Source organism: Bradysia coprophila, assembly GCF_014529535.1.
Source record: "Bradysia coprophila strain Holo2 chromosome X unlocalized genomic scaffold, BU_Bcop_v1 contig_128, whole genome shotgun sequence".
NCBI lineage: Eukaryota > Metazoa > Arthropoda > Insecta > Diptera > Sciaridae > Bradysia > Bradysia coprophila.
In genome coordinates this window covers 5,673,441-5,689,971 of record NW_023503295.1, presented here as the reverse complement: position 1 = coordinate 5,689,971, position 16,531 = coordinate 5,673,441, and the positions used below count along the sequence as shown (strand labels likewise).

General features: G+C 35.6%; 2 protein-coding genes across 3 annotated transcripts; both read left to right on the top strand.

The window, feature by feature from the left end:
- Nucleotides 1-636: 636 nt before the first annotated feature.
- LOC119067632 (oxygen-dependent choline dehydrogenase-like) lies at nt 637-13,749 on the top strand. Of its 2 annotated transcripts, XR_005085978.1 has the most exons (10): nt 637-885; nt 941-1,137; nt 1,521-1,722; nt 1,938-2,063; nt 2,130-2,254; nt 3,460-3,630; nt 3,688-4,150; nt 4,203-4,428; nt 4,495-4,710; nt 13,740-13,749. XR_005085978.1 is itself a non-coding variant. In XM_037170729.1 (9 exons), exons 1-9 carry the CDS (start codon nt 735-737, stop codon nt 4,646-4,648), a joined length of 1,815 nt encoding a protein of 604 aa, XP_037026624.1. In that variant the 5' UTR covers nt 637-734; the 3' UTR covers nt 4,649-4,740. The 2 variants fall into 2 exon arrangements, 1 of the variants encoding a protein (XP_037026624.1); XM_037170729.1 differs by lacking the exon at nt 13,740-13,749 and having other exon boundaries at nt 4,495-4,740.
- LOC119067635 (embryonic polarity protein dorsal-like) lies at nt 9,768-13,980 on the top strand. The gene is made up of 4 exons (XM_037170734.1): nt 9,768-10,133; nt 12,564-12,748; nt 12,818-13,149; nt 13,222-13,980. The coding sequence occupies exons 1-4, from the start codon at nt 9,925-9,927 to the stop codon at nt 13,819-13,821; spliced, it is 1,326 nt and encodes a 441-aa protein (XP_037026629.1). The 5' UTR covers nt 9,768-9,924; the 3' UTR covers nt 13,822-13,980.
- Nucleotides 13,981-16,531: the final 2,551 nt, after the last annotated feature.

The window sequence follows — 16,531 nt, the reverse complement described above, 5'->3', positions numbered from 1 at the left end:
AGCTGCAGATCTTTTTTGTTTGAAGGTGTCATTTCTCTCGGTTTTTGGCGAAAGGAATTTGGTGTCAATTTGAAGGGGCTTCTAAATGCTCTTTTTTCCGTTCACCAAATTGCTCTGCAACCCTTAAAACGACTCTATCTCTTTAGCGCTAGCTTGCTGATGATACTACATTATAAGTGTTTCACCAAAGCACCTAGCAGGGTAACAGAAAAAAATAAATTAGCACTTTAATCGAAGTATGCGAATATTTCCATACCTTTTTTTCATAATGTCATTGCAAAATTACCATTAAGGCTGCTAATGGTATTATTGGTATCGAAAAACTACTCTATTTGACGTGTAAAAATCTCTATTACCCTGCTAGGTGCTTTGGTTTCACCCTTTGATTTGCTAAAACGCAATTTCTCATCTAAAGGCAGAATTTCTCACAGAAAGGGAGAAGTACAAAGTTCGATAATAAATGAATGAGAGTAAATAAACAAATTAATTATCATTTTGACAGCATTTAGCACGTGTACATATTCAATATTTACCAACAATAAAAAAAATATTTCTTAAGAAATTCGCAAAGCACCAATTTAGATAATGAGGCTGTAATTGCGTCAGATAGCATAAATAGCTGGTCTCCACATTCGCATTCATTTTCTGATCATTCAGAGCGTTAGTAAAAAGACAACACTTCAATCACTGCGAGTAGTATCACTGGCAAAATCTTATTTTTAGGAAAATCAGAAATGAATTTAATGTCATTGATATTGTCAACCGTAGCGTTGCTGGTTCAGAAATATGCCGACTACGACAGAGAAACGGACTATAAAAACACACTTTCTGAGCTGAGTGAAGACCTGAACGTTCCAAGAATCGCGACGTATGATTTCATTGTCGGTGAGTAATTTAGCTGGAAAAACTTCTCCATATTTTAACAAAAATTCTAACACAGTTGGTGGTGGTACGGCTGGTTCTCTGATTGCCGGTAGGCTTTCGGAAAAATTTAATGTATTGCTATTAGAGAGTGGGGGAAATCCGGTTCCTACTACAGCAAACCCATTCCTGAATGCCTATGTATCTACGCATCCAGCCATAAACAACATATTCTCGTCAGTACCACAGCATCATTTTAATCAAGAGGATGGAGGGGTAAGATTCCAATGTTAAATCGGATTTCTAAAAAAATCCGCGAAACGAACTAGCTCATCTTTGAGATATGGTACTTTTAGACGTAACCTCACTGAAGTTTCGTTAAATGTTTCGTTCATTCATTCATTTCTATGAGGTTCTTTTAGCGTGTATGTCATTTGAAACGGCCTTGAAGATTGCGTTGTACAGACATAGGTTTGTTTTAAGGCCATACGAACTGTCAAATTACTGTTAAATTTCATTCATAGAGACGCAACCTTATCAACCGATCATATAAAACCGATCTCTGTGGATGAAATCGTGATCGTGATCGTGAAAATTTGTGTTTGCAGTTACCACCTAACAAACCTATTGCATCATCAATTTTAACATACATTTTTTAGATAGTCAAAAGTCACACTGGTCGAATGCTGGGCGGTTCTGGTTCTCATAACGGTAATTTTTACAACAGAGGATCTCCGTGCGACTACAATAATTTTGCGAATATAACTGGTGATGACTTGTGGTCCTACAAATATGCATTGAAACACTTCCAGAATTTTGAACGGTTTATTGGCAAGCTGGTAAAGGAAAACGAACGTGCAGGTACGAATAGTAGCTTACTATTAAGGGTCAATAAGGGTCAATTGAGATCTCGATAAGGTGTAATCTTAATGCGATGTGGCTGACTGAATTGATAAAGATTTATGAATTACGTTTTGCTGGGGTTGTAATACCAAAGTTCCCAGCAAGACTGTTTCTCAAAAGGTTTAAAATCCATATAATCGCAGCAAACTTTAGCAAAAAATAAAATATTTCAGCTTTCTATAGCACTCGGGGACCGTTAACAGTAAACTCAGAAATGCCACCAATCATAACAGCATGGTTTCAATCTGCTAAGGAACTCGGCTATAACGTTTGCGATCCGAATGGAAATCAAACGGAAGGTACGTCTGAGTGACAGTCTTCTTTCATTAAAACTTTTTTTTTACAAAATCAATTTTAAATCGTAGGATTTACTCCAGTAGCTATGTCTATGAAAAACGGCGAGCGAGAAAGTACGTACACAGCCTTTGTGAAGCCATACCGGAACTCACGTAAAAGATTAACTGTTCTAACATATTCAGACGTTGATCAGGTAATTTCACATTTTTTTAAGATCAAAGGGGAGACGCTGTTAAAAGGGTACACTAGTACGCTGAAGTTGTAGCCTACATCTGTGCGTTTCAAAATTTTTGATCGCTGATATGTTTTTACGGGAGTCTTCTTTTAAAAATATACCAACAACGTTATATCAACTGACAGAAAACTAAACAGCGGTCACAGGTAATGTATTTTCGTTACATTATCCGTGACAGGTGATAGCTGAAATATTATCAGTGGGAGCCAACATAATTTACCTGCGACAGATAATATACATTAGCTGCAACAGCTAACATTTGCCGGACACATTATCTGTCACAGGTAATGCTTAACAGATAGCCTATTTGCAGCAAGCTTTGGGGCACGATACCAGTCACAGATAATTTATTTCTATAACAGTACCTGTGTCAGTAGGTAATATAATCTTATTGAAAAGATTATATGTCACGGGTAATTTCAAAAAATATTTTTTGTCAGAGGGCTTTGAATAAAAATTACAATAGATCATTGTCATGTGCATTTGATATGTCAAATTAGTTGCCATTTTCACAAAGCTAACCTCTAAAAAAATAAAATTTTCAAAGGTTGAGGTTAGCTTTGCGAAAATGGCAACTAATTTGACATATCAAATGCACATGACAATGGTCTATCGCCTGTGAAAGTGTCATGTGCTTTCAGAAAAGTGTACCCCGATACCCCAAATTTGCATCAAAGGAAATCTTTTCTTAAAGCACATGAAACTTTCACATATAATTGTATTTTCTTATTCAAAGCTGACATATGTTTACTCGAAATGTTGTTCGTATATCAAAAAAAAACTAGTGTAAAAAGATATCAGCGATCAAAAATTTCGAAACGCACAAATGTAGGCTCTAGTGTACCCTCTTAACCTTCGGGTGCGAATAGTAATTATCAAATAGTCTCAATACAAACGACACATTTTATGTTTTGTGGTTTACTGGTTTTTTGTGAATTTTGCATGTATTTTTATAGGGTGTTATGATGAAAGAGGAGAAAAGGTTTTGACAAGTACCCCAAAGCAAGTTATAATAACTAATCTTCGGTTTTCTCGCCCTGATCATAACAGTCTATATGGAGAAAACAGAAACAGAAAATGTGTCGTTTTTCAAAATTCTGTGTGTGTAATAATGTCAGTACAAACAACACACTCTATCGATAATAGCGGGTCTTTCTCGCTAGGTTCTTATCAATTCGGACAAAGTAGCTTACGGTGTGCTTTATCGACGCCATGGAATTATTCAAATCGCTCATGCATCCAAAGAAGTAATCGTAAGTGCTGGTACAATCTCGTCACCAATGCTTCTGATAAAGTCAGGAATCGGACCGAAAGACATTTTGGACAAAGCTGAGGTAGAGTTTTGTTAAATCTTACATTATCAATTAATTCTTATTTTGAAAAATATCCAGATTCCAGTTTTAAGTGACCTTAAAGGTGTTGGGAAAAACTTCCGGGATCATGGAGCAGTAATACTACGCTTTACTGTCAACAACCCGGACACTACTCTATTACAACGACTGGATGAGGACGATGTGCAAAAGGAAATTAAGAAATACCACGAAACTAACCGGAAAGGATTCTTGACTAGAATGGATGTTGGACCACAAGCATTTATTGTTTCATCAAGAGCTAAGGCAGATGGGCAAAACCATTGGCCAGATCTTCAAATCGTTTTTGTTCAGCAACCTGTCGTGGGTAAGGGCGTACCACAGACAACATCACTCCAAATTATTTTGAATCGAATGAAATCGTCGGGCGAGATCGGATTCAACACTACAGCATATCTGAATGGAGACAGAGATGACTTGAAGTTAGCGCTGATTGATCATCGTCTTTTCTCGGATACTAGTGATGCGGATGTGTTGATTGAAGGTAATCGAATTATTTGGTCACTTCAGAACGATTTGACGATTTTATTCATCAGGCATAGAGCTCGGTCTTCAAATCATGGAAAATACGACATCGTTTCAGAAAATGACTGTAGAATATACAGAAGCGTCTCCCGAACAATGTCGTAGTCTCGCATTTCGGTCGCAGGCGTATTGGAAGTGTTATGTCAAGCAGCGCGGCTACTCTTGGCTGCATATTGTTGGTACTTGCTCAATGGGATCGGGTGCAGATCCATTGGCAGTTGTCGATTCCAGGCTTAGGTTCAACTATTCATTTCTTGCTATGCAATTGACGAAGTAATTTGTGGTTTTTTCTGTCTTTATCAGAGTTCGTGGAATTCAACGCTTAAGAGTGGCTGATGCCAGTGTCATGCCCAGAACAACAAATGCAAATTTAAATGCAGGAGTTATGCTTGTTGCTGAGAAAGCGTCTAGAGATATTTTAGATTCTTGGACGGCCACATCGTCAGTGCCATTTTAAAGAAATACTTTTATTTTGTAGATTTTGTAGTTACAATGCCAATTACAGAATCATTCGAAAATGTTACGCTTTCAATATTAGGTTTAAAACTGAGAACTTTGCATCGTACTGAAACCTGAAACCTTTTGAAAATAAATCAAGAAAATCATCATTAGAGGTGAATGGGCTCGGGCTTTTTTTTCGTACATTGTGTCTAAGAAAACTGAACAACTTCAATACTAGTATATTACTGTTCGCATATGAGTTAAGAGGCGCCGATGCGTTTTTTAAATACTGGATTTTAATTTAATTTTAATGATATCTTTCCTGAGAAAACTGAGCATTTTTGATAGGATACTAATAAACGACCGATAAATTAATTCAAAACTACCGATAAAAAGTAATAAATGACCGATAAATATGGTACCGATAGAAAATAATAAATGATCGATAGGAAATCCACAAGTACCGATAAAAATATTCAAAACTACCGATAATTTTTTACCGATAAAAAGTACTAAAATACCGATAAGTTGGGATCTTTATCGATCGTTAATCACTCTTTATCGGTAATCTATTATTTTCTATCGATCATTCATTATATTCTATCGGTAGTTCAATATATTCTATCGGTAATTTATTATTTTTTATCGGTACTTCCGTTTTTTCTACCGGTAGTTTATTATTCTTAATGACCAAATACCGTTCTGTCTCGCCGGGATTTTTTTTTGTTTATGGGAAATATTCATCGAAATATTCGGCTCGAAATAAAACCATCTCAATAAAACGAGCCATCAGAACAGTCGGAGCGTTTGCTGCGACTGAGCCCCGTACAAACCCGTATATCTATTGCGTACGTGACCCTAGTGCGTCTGTCACCCTACTTTGACCGTAAGCCTATGCGCCGGTTAAAGTAGTTAAAGTAAAATTATTATGTAATCTGTACATCTTAGAAATTGCGCATAGCGCAATTACGAAGCCCCGTACGACGTTCCTTTCAAATAAAACAAAAATTTCAAGTAGCCCTAAAATTTTAATTTATTGAGTATAAATACACATAGGGCCTAGTATCGGGCTCAGTCCTAGGATCCAAATATTTTTTTTTTTCAACTACATTCTATTCGGCCTTTGATTACCTTCCAAATGAAACAAAAAATACGAAAAACGGATGAAATTTGCTCGAGTTATATGTAAAATACACATAGGGCCCCAGTAACGGCCTTAGTCCAAGGACCCAAATTTAATTTTTTTTTCACCAACATTCTATTCGGTGTTCGATTATCTTTCAAATGAAACAAAAATTACGAAAAACGGATGAAATTTACTCGAGTTGTATGTAAAATACGCATAGGGCCCTAGTAGCGGCCTTAGTCCGAGGACCCAAATTTAATTTTTTTTATACAACATTCTATTCGGCCTTTGATTACCTTTAAAATGACACAAAAATTACGAAAAACGGATGAAATTTGCTCGAGTTCTATGTAAAATACACATAGGGCCCTAGTAGCATTTCACTTCTAAGGCCCTAATTCACGGTCCACTCACCCATTTTAAAAAACTTTTTTTTCCTGGATTGGTATTGACAATACCTATCATTTGCCGTGTCATTTACATTTCCATCGTTTATTTTGCCATAAATATCACCAAAAGACCTTAAATCACTTAGGTGGCCCTAACTCACGAAGGGCCGACCCGAATATGCCCATCTTCGAACTTAGCCTCACTATTTTGACTATCTTTCAGGGAAAAAAAAATTTTTGAAATCGGATTTGATTTACTCAAGATATCGACGTGACGGACAGACGGACAGACGGACAGACGGACCAAATTTTTATTGCGGATTCGTCATCTATGAACATAGGCAAACACTTTGCCCTTACCGTCTGCTTCGAATTCCATCAATTACACACGGCATCGTAATCCTATAAGCCCCTTCGTACTTCGTACGGGGCTAAAAATATTTGAGCCAGACAATGATATACTCTTACGGCTCTTACAGCCAAGAAAAAATATTAACAAAAAAAAACAGAAAGGTCACGATCCCACAATAATAGAGGAATGATACGAATGTGGTAATAGTGTGGTGGTGGTGAGGCTCCCAGTCTATAATTTTCAACGGCCCTTTATATATTGCTAGAAGGATTGCGAAAGTGACTTATCTCACTCATAAATCTGATTTTATAAGTTATAAGTCAGATGGTCATAAGTCGTAAGTTATAAGTCGACTACGTACGAAATCATAGGTATAAGTCAAAGTTATAAGTCATAAGTTGGTAGGTATGGAAATTTTTGGGAAATCAGAAAAAGTTAGGAAAATTAGTGGAAAATCAGGAAAATTCGTGGAAATTTGTGGTAAATCTGGAAAATTTGTGGAAAATTAGATAAATTTGTGGAAAATCATGGAAATTCGCAGAAAATGAGGAAAATTGGGAAGATTCGCGGAAAATCAGATATTTGTATAAATTTGAGGGAAATCGGGAAAATCCCTTGACTAAAAGTCAAGAGTCTTACGTCAGAATGGGCGATAATCGGCAGCCAATCGGATAAAATCTGATAATTCGGGGAGACCTGATGTGGTGGGTATAAATGGAAAATCAAAAATTTCATGAAAAGTTTGTCACTGCGATAAGTCGAGTGAATGTCGTCCAAAGCCTATTTTTGGGAATGTTTTATAGAATTTTCAAGAATTTTCCGGAATTTTAAGAATTCTGAGAAATTTTTGGGAATTTTATGGAATTTTGATGAATTTCTAGGAATTTTCATGAATTTGACCGCAAGAAACAAGCGAATGAATTGGTTTCATGGTACGTGTAAGGAATCATCATGATGAAAAAAACGTAGTTTATACTTTTCACGCCGTTAAATGGTTTTCCTCGCCGATGCTTCTTCGATAACACCTCTATTTTTGGTCTACACACCTATGTCGTCCGATCTTCTTCATTTATGTATCAGTAGAGGCGCGTTGGCGCAAAAACGAACCCTATTGATATTCATCCCTGTAGCATCTATCCCTGAAAAATGAGAGAAAAAAAGGTTTTGGTCCAAAACTCCAAAAAATGAAAATTTTGTCATTGTGATAAGTCCAGTAAATATTGTGCGATCTGTGTTATTTATGTATCAGTAGATGCGTATCAGTATAAGTAGATCACCCCTGTAGGATCTATCGCTGTTTAGGTCCAAAATCCTAACTTTTGTCACTGCAATATGTTCACTGATTCGAGTTATTTATAAATCAGTTGATGTATTTCAGCGCAAACATGTACCCTACTTATAATGATCTCCGTAGGGTATATGGTTGTTTAGGGCCGAACTCTAATAATTAAAATTTTGTCTATTATAAGAAGAGTCAAACATGACTTGCTTACTTCCAATCTCAAAGTTATTTCAAAATTATAGATGGGGATAATAATTCTCTATTATTGTGGGATCGTGATTTTTCTGTTTTTTTTTTATATTTCTTCTTGGCTATAATAATCCAAAGCCGTAAAAGTACATTATTTTCTGGCTCGAATATATTTTATTGAGTTAGAAAAAACGGAAGTACCGATAAAAAATAATAAGAAAATATTAAAATAATAAAGACTACCGATAACAAATAATAAATCACCGATAGAATATATTGAACTATCGATAGAATATAATGAATGATCGATAAAAAATAATAGATTACCGATAAAAAGTGATTAACGATCGATAAAGTTCCCAACTTATCGGTATTTTAGTACTTTTTATCGGTAAAAAATTATCGGTAGTTTTGAATATTTTTATCGGTACTTGTGGATTTCCTATCGATCATTTATTATTTTCTATCGGTACCATATTTATCGGTCATTTATTACTTTTTATCGGTAGTATTGAATTAATTTATCGGTCGAATATAATATCCCTTTTTGATATCTCTTCATCAGAATCCTTTTCGAAAAATATACGACCGTACAGGCGACCGCAATAACGACCACGAATCTGTTAGCTTTAAATAAAAATTAGTTTTGGTTGTAGTCGTTTGCGAATGAAACGCTGGTGATTATTCTTAATATCATTGTGGTTATCCTTAAAGATAATAGAAATTCGAACATCGCAGTCGTCCATCATACAAAATTTGGGAAAACAAAATGTGTGGCGTCAACCAAAAACTGTGTTTTTAATAAAACCTAATTTCGAAGAAGTGAGACAAAATTTTCATCTATTTTCTAGATTTTAAGCCTTGTTTTAGCAAATAAACCTACTGAAAATTCGCCCCATTTGCTCATTTTCATGCGTCGGGGCCGAAAATGAGGGAGTTTCAAGATTTTTCTCGGGTTTTGACCCCTTACATGAATTTTTTTTTTGAGTATCTGTTTTGGACGATTTATTTTAGGCACTTTCGCATATACAACTCGCGAAATTGCCTAAAATCAAACGTCCAAAATAGAAATACCAATAAATATTTCTCACTCATTATGGCTGAACCCGCCATTTTAGGAGAAAATGATTACTTTCTCACCTAAAATTGTGCCTCCCAGAATGACCACAAAACGCTAGTGGACAAAATAAGAATTTTCGCATCGCTAGCATGAAATTTACAAGCGGACACTGTATGATTTTTGGCCTCCAAATTTCATGGAAGACAGACGGAATGAAAACGGAGGATTGTGAATTCAGACTTATTTTGCAGTGAATTTGAAAAGATTTTTAGGTTTACCAAATCATGTGTTTCTGGCCTAAATAAAACATCGAAACAGGTGACATTTTATTATTAGAACAGAACCTTTTTTAACGTCATTAACAGGTGATTACTGGCATACTCAAGAATATAGGACCAGTGCAGAAAGATGCAATAAAGAAATTAGCAATGTACTTCGTATACCAAAGTACATAAACACGCTGAACTTCAGCGGCTGAAGGTAAATGCAAATGCTCAGCGGATCACAAATTTGTCGGAACCCAAGTTTCGGGTGAATATAGGACTTGTTATGTTGCTTGCATGGTCGTTTGGAATTTAATGTTGGTGGAAATGTGACGTTCTGCATACTAACAAAGTGAATTTAACGAGTGACCAGCATTGTAAAAATTATATTCACCCGAAAGTTTCGTGAGTTTTCGTGGATTTGCATTACCTTCAGTATGTTAATATACTTTGCTTCGTACGGGTCTATCTTTCCTTTATGTGCATCGTCTCTCTTTTTCCGAACCACAAACAAACCACAAAATCTCAGTTGAATTTTTAATCTCGTGAAGTGTAAGTCACAAATAACTTCGCCGTCATTCTGTGCGGACGTATACATACCTAAAAAAAGACCGAAAGTTCATACTAAACGATGTATAATAATGTGAAAGTGGAAATTATTGAACAGCCTCAACCAAAATCAATGAGGTTTCGTTATTCTAGTGAAGGAAATTCGGCCGGTTCTATTTTTGGAGTGAACAGCACAGAAGACGCGAAAACCTATCCATCGATTCGTATACTTAATTACGAAGGAGCCGCCCGTGTTTGTGTATCATGTGTTACGATCGATGAGATTCCCAAGTAAGTGTTTCTGAGTTAGTCACACAACCGGTCATATTTTAGTATTTTTTGTTGTTTCAATCTCATCTCAGAAGAGGTTGAAGAAACGTTTTGTTGATTGTGTTAAATGACGCGCAAGAAACTTAACATGAGTTCTTGTTTTCTTTGACAGTAGAACAGCTGGTTGTCGAATGTCATTAGTAAAGTCCGTTCCCATTGTACTTATCATTTTATTGACACGAATTGATTAAAATGGTTGCAGTGATCAAAAACTGTATTTTTCTGTCCGGCTCTTTTTTTACATTTCGATTTCCCCAATGCCCAGTGCCCAATGAATTTCGACAACCAAGGCGCTCCAACCAAAATAGTATTTTTCGTTACGAGCGATGAAAAATTCTGCTTTACTTGGCACACTCGATTGCGGCCGAAATGAAATTCCATTGTTCGATTTGTTTACCGGGCGACAAAGTTACTTTTAAGGACGCACATTGGTTATTTGTGTACCTGTTTTGGACGATTGATTTTAGGCAATTTCGCGGATTGTAGGCCGAACGAAGTGAGGCTTACAAGCAAAAGTGCCTTAGATCAACCGTCCAAAACAGGTGCACATGTAAATTTTCATGCAGCGGGCCGGAAACCCGAGAAAATTCGAAAAATTGCCCTCATTTTCGGCCCCGAAGCATGAAAAAATATTTTTGTGCCTTACGATCATAATTCGACTTTTTTCGTCACTGCATCTACGATCGAAAAGTTCGATCAAAGTACTGCTTATACAGCGTTATATGTGCGTCTGAAAAAGTAACTTTGTTGGCCGGCAAATTAAGCCCACAATGGAATATCATATTTATTTTTGTGGCCGCAATGGAGTGTGCCAAGTAAAAGTGAAATTGTTCGTAGAGTGATTTTATTGTTATTGTTTGTGTGTAAAAACGCCAGTTTGTAATTCGTGATGAAGGCAGAATTTTTCAGGACACTTTTAACAAAAATTACTATTTTATTGACCAATGTATCAGTAATAATTGCAATTTGCATTCTGCATCCAAGTGAATGTAACAACATTTATTTCAAAGTTTGCTTTGGTGTCTTTCATGTTGCTGTCGAGTCGTATTGGCACTTGATCTGCATTGTGCGTTACTTTTCTATACAAAAGCAAAGATCACGAGTTGTCATTTCTCTCTCATTTTTCTACATACTTTTGGCGTATCTTCACCGCACGGCTTATTTTGAAAAATTAACCTCCCTAACTCATCAGAATTTACCCAAAATAGGCACGGTCTACCAGAGTTGGATCGGTTATCCGAAAAACCGAAAATTTCGGTTCGGATAGAACCGAACCGAGAATTTCGGTTCGGATTGAACCGAACCGAAATTTTCGGTTCGGTTTGAACCGAACCGAATACTTTGGTTTTGTCGTAAAACAATATGAAATGAAGGCAGACTTGTCAAAATTGATTGATTTCATTATGAACTAAACAAAAAGAAGTAAATGGAGCAATTGCATGCGATTTTTGTGAGAAAACGAATTTGACAAGAACTTATGAGATTTTCAATTCTCAATAAAAGTATCATGCAATTGCTCCATTTACTTCTTTTTGGTTAGTTCATAATGAAATCAATCAATTTTGACGAGTCTGCCTTCATTTCATATTGTTTTTCGACAAAACCAAAGTTTTCGGTTCGGTTCAATCCGAACCGAAATTCTCGGTTCGGTTCAATCCAAACCGAAATTCTCGGTTCGGTTTAATCCGAACCGAAATTTTCGGTTTTTCGGATAACCGATCCAACTCTGCGGTCTACATCGCAAGCCTAATACTAAATCCTAAAGATTCTAAAGATTCATAAAACCATACGACTTTCCTGTTTGGGCATTGACCAAGGCGAAACTGAGAAACATATTGTATCCACCGAGCTTAAGACTGAGTGCATAAAAGTACAGAATTGGGTCAAAAATTATGTCATTCGAAGATTTTTCAAGAATCACTGGTTTTCGCTCTAACATTACATGTGTTATATGCTTGGCTTTGTGATGTAAATAGAAACCCATTATGCACGGCAACTCTATTTCAATTCGCTGTGTTGATGTCGTACATTACATCAGCCTAGTCTCTAGCCAGGTGATGTCTGACATATTTCCAACAGTGTGCAATGGCAATTCAATCTAATACAGTAAAAGATGAAATTTTGCATTTTATGCAGTTAAAGCCAGTGAAATTTCAGCATGAATTTGTTTCAGCTGATCCACACAATCAAACTGTTTATTATACGTCATTATACGGTTTTACCAATACTACGCGCGTGCGTGCAGCAGCTTCCACAGTATAAACAGTTTCGATTGTATGTGGAGATCAGCTGAAGCAAATTCATGCTGAAATTTCACTGCCTCTGACGGTAGAATCGCAAAATATTCTTTTAAAAATAGCATAAAATAATAGAATTTGCATTTTCATTTAGGCCACATCCAAATTGCTTGGTGGGAAAGCCGTGCAGCGAAGGAATTTGTGTGTTCAATTTTACTACGAAAGCTGCATCGCCCAGACGTGTTACATTTCCACAACTCGGAATTCAATGCCCGAAACTCATTGAAGTTAAAGAAAATCTGGAAAAGCGACAGGCACAGAATATTGATCCATTCAAGAGTAAGCCAAATTCACGACTCCTTAAATTCCTTTTATTTATTTGAAATTTCGATTTTATTTTTGTTACAGCTGGTTTTGGACATAAGGAACTAAAATCGATTAACCTACATCAAATGCGGCTGTGCTTTCAAGTCTTTCTTATACCAGATCCCGCAAAGAACCTGATCCCACTGGAACCAGTCGTTTCTGACATTATATGCGACAAAAAGACAAATGTCAAATTACGGATCTTCGAAAAAAGCGATAATTACAGTGCCGCATGTGGTGATAAAAAAATTATCATTCTTTGCGATAAGGTGGACAAACGAGACATTAGAGTGCGATTCTATGAGACCGGTACGGATAATTCCGTCATCTGGCTGGATTGGGCAAAATTCCAACCGAAAGATGTCCACAAGCAAGTGGCTATATCGTTCCGAACTCCGAAATACAGAGATCAAACAATAACTAAGCCGGTGAATGTCTTCTTTCAGCTGGAAACCATATCCGATGGAACCTGCAGTGACCCGATACCATTTCAATATGTACCCGACAATACAAACATTGAATTGGCTTTGAACAACAAAGTAGACAAAATTGACCATTCCAAAGCATTATACGAATTCTTACAAGTGCTCGAAACATCTAACATGACATATGACTTCGACGCGAATGTGACTGGCGCTGACTATCAATTGTCATCTGCTCAAGCTAATTGTGATGAATCACACCACTACAATCAACAGCAACACTACTCAGCAACGACCCAGTTCAATAAAGAATCTAAATGTGGGAATTCTTTAGCGTTCGGAAATGTGAACAATACAAATGCAACCAGTACGAATTCGAATAACTTCTTCAGTCGAAGTGTTCAACCAGGAAGCTATCAGAGTTACCAGACCGATAATTGTCCGACTCCACTGAATTGCGATAAATTAACTCATCATTCGTGTCAGCAGGTGGGCCCTGTTTATACAGCCGACAAAGTGATAATACAACAATTTCACAACAGCAATGTTACGATAAATCAACCGCAGAATGTTGTGGACGTACCAATGAGTGATGTTTTAAGTTCCGAAATGAATGTATTTTGAATGTCCTTCTCTTAACGTAAATTATTTCAAAACATGAAATCCGCTAGAAGTTTATTGTTTCGATTTAACGATCAGGGAAGAAAACGGTTTTAAACTTCGAATGACTTAAGATGCCAAATTTTGTACTTTCTATGGAACTAAGTAGATTTTATAAATAAATATTTTGGCTATAAAATCCGAAGAAATTTTCTTGTGTTTCGATTTTTTCCGGTGCTGCCTCGACAATGCAATTCCTGCTCAAGGATGAAAGAGTTGATGTCAACGTTTTGACTTATTAAGAATCTATGTCTTGTTTCATTATTGCCTAGTAGAGATTGAAACGAAATCTACTTCAGATACAATTTTGAAAAATAATTTTCATCTACAGTAAAAGTATCGATACTTTTGAATGTTTAAAACTGGAACTAACGAAATCTGGAAAATGTTTCTTTCCACACAATATTTTATGAAAATGGAACCAAAAGCGAAATTAGCACCTCATCTCTGAAAATCCTGGTATAAAAGTTGTAAATACAACGAGCGAAAATAAAAATTTGGCAGAATATGTAGTGTCAATTGTTCAGTTCACAAAAAAACAATGTACAAATCATATTAGAAAAATATATACTACGCCTATAGGTTTGTTCCAATGTCGTACAAATTGTCAAATTTCTGTCAAATTTGATCCAAATGGACATAGCCTTATCAACATTTGTATATAATATATATGAAAAATCGTGCAGGCTATGTCCATTTGGATCAAAGTCATCGTTGTTCGGTTGTTAAACTTCGTGTTTACAGTTATTTGGAACAAACCTATGCCTCACAACTTAATTCGAAATTATCATGGCCCTCCGTTAGTGAAGGGCCGTGACGCAAGTCCGTTCATATACACAAATTTTTGACTTTTCCCCCTCCGCTCCTACTACCCCAAAGTATTTTATTCGCAATCTCGGCGTCCATACGAGTTCAACAAGCAATCACACGCCTCTTAAGGTTAAGATTTGCCCGAGATATTAAATTTCAAAACTTGTAAATTTGTATGAAGAAATTGATTTCCATACATTTTGAAATAGATGAATTTTACCAACCTTTGTTACTTTGTGAGTTTGTTACAACAAAACTTTTAAATTTACCGGTGGATTCGGCTGAAATTTTCAGGATATGTCAAGGGCGTAATTCTAAGAAACTAATTTGAGGAATTTTCATAAAAGCTTATAATTTCGAAGCTATGAACGTTTTAAACAATTGAGCTATGGGACCCATAGCTCGGAAAATATGGCATGTAGAAAGTTCGTTTAAAAGAGAAAGTAATAGAGTTTCACATTCTAGTTGACAAGTGTTTCACGGTTTTCTAAAAGGTCGTTTATTTGGGAGCTACAAGCGTTTTCAGTGTGAGCTATGCGACCCATATCTCGAATTCCACTGATTGAGGTAGTTGTCAAAACGAATTGTCTGAATAGTTTAGCGTGGCTTCTTTTAAATTGAAATAAATTCCATTCAAGTAAAAATCAGTAAACGCATTGATCAATCGATTTTTATGTTTACTTTAGTATTGCCCGATAAGAGAGAAGAGAGTTCAGTTCGTTTTTTGATTCAATCATTAAGAAAATGTATGGTACGCCTATACTTGGGAACTTGATTCGAATTTATTTCCTTTACGTGTGCTGTCAAATTTTTAAATTGTTATCTTTTTGTTTCAGTCTTGAACTTGAACCATTTTACAAAATAAAATTTATATCAGCGATGGATAGTGTTTTTTTGATAATTTTTTGTTTCAATCATTAAGAAAATGTATGGTACGCCTATACTTGGGAACTTAATTCGAATTTATTTCCTTTACGTGTACTGTCAAATTTTTAAATTGTTATCTAATTGTTCCAGTCTTGATCCATTTTACAAAATAAAATTTATATCAGCGATGGATAGTGTTTTTTTGATAATTTTTTGATTCAATCATTAAGAAAATGTATGGTACGCCTATACTTGGGAACTTAATTCGAATTTATTTCCTTTACGTGTACTGTCAAATTTTGAAATTGTTATCTAATTGTTCCAGTCTTGATCCATTTTACAAAATAAAATTTATATCAGCGATGGATAGTGCTTTTTTGATAATTTTTGATTCAATCATTAAGAAAATGTATGGTACGCCTATACTTGGGAACTTAATTCGAATTTATTTCCTTTACGTGTACTGTCAAATTTTTAAATTGTTATCTAATTGTTTCAGTCTTGATCCATTTTACAAAATAAAATTGATTTCAGCGATGGATAGTGCTTTTTTGATAATTTTTTGATTCAATCATTAAGAAAATGTATGGTACGCCTATACTTGGGAACTTAATTCGAATTTATTTCCTTTACGTGTACTGTCAAATTTTGAAATTGTTATCTAATTGTTCCAGTCTTGATCCATTTTACAAAATAAAATTTGTATCAGCGATGGATAGTGTTTTTTTGATAATTTTTTGATTCAATCATTAAGAAAATGTATGGTACGCCTATACTTGGGAACTTAATTCGAATTTATTTCCTTTACGTGTACTGTCAAATTTTGAAATTGTTATCTAATTGTTCCAGTCTTGATCCATTTTACAAAATAAAATTTATATCAGCGATGGATAGTGCTTTTTTGATAATTTTTGATTCAATCATTAAGAAAATGTATGGTACGCCTATACTTGGGAACTTAATTCGAATTTATTTCCTTTACGTGTACTGTCAAATT

What these genes read in the sequence shown, in the direction of transcription:
- LOC119067632 (XM_037170729.1), top strand. Translation starts at nt 735, where the DNA reads ATGAATTTAATGTCATTGATATTGTCAACCGTAGCGTTGCTGGTTCAG. An exon ending in GACGTATGATTTCATTGTCG is followed by an intron (nt 886 to 940) that starts GTGAGTAATTTA and finishes ATTCTAACACAG; the next exon opens with TTGGTGGTGGTACGGCTGGT. An exon ending in TGCGGATGTGTTGATTGAAG is followed by an intron (nt 4,151 to 4,202) that starts GTAATCGAATTA and finishes TTTATTCATCAG; the next exon opens with GCATAGAGCTCGGTCTTCAA.
- LOC119067635 (XM_037170734.1), top strand. Translation starts at nt 9,925, where the DNA reads ATGTATAATAATGTGAAAGTGGAAATTATTGAACAGCCTCAACCAAAA. An exon ending in GAATATTGATCCATTCAAGA is followed by an intron (nt 12,749 to 12,817) that starts GTAAGCCAAATT and finishes TTTTTGTTACAG; the next exon opens with CTGGTTTTGGACATAAGGAA. An exon ending in CGAAAGATGTCCACAAGCAA is followed by an intron (nt 13,150 to 13,221) that starts GTGGCTATATCG and finishes GTCTTCTTTCAG; the next exon opens with CTGGAAACCATATCCGATGG.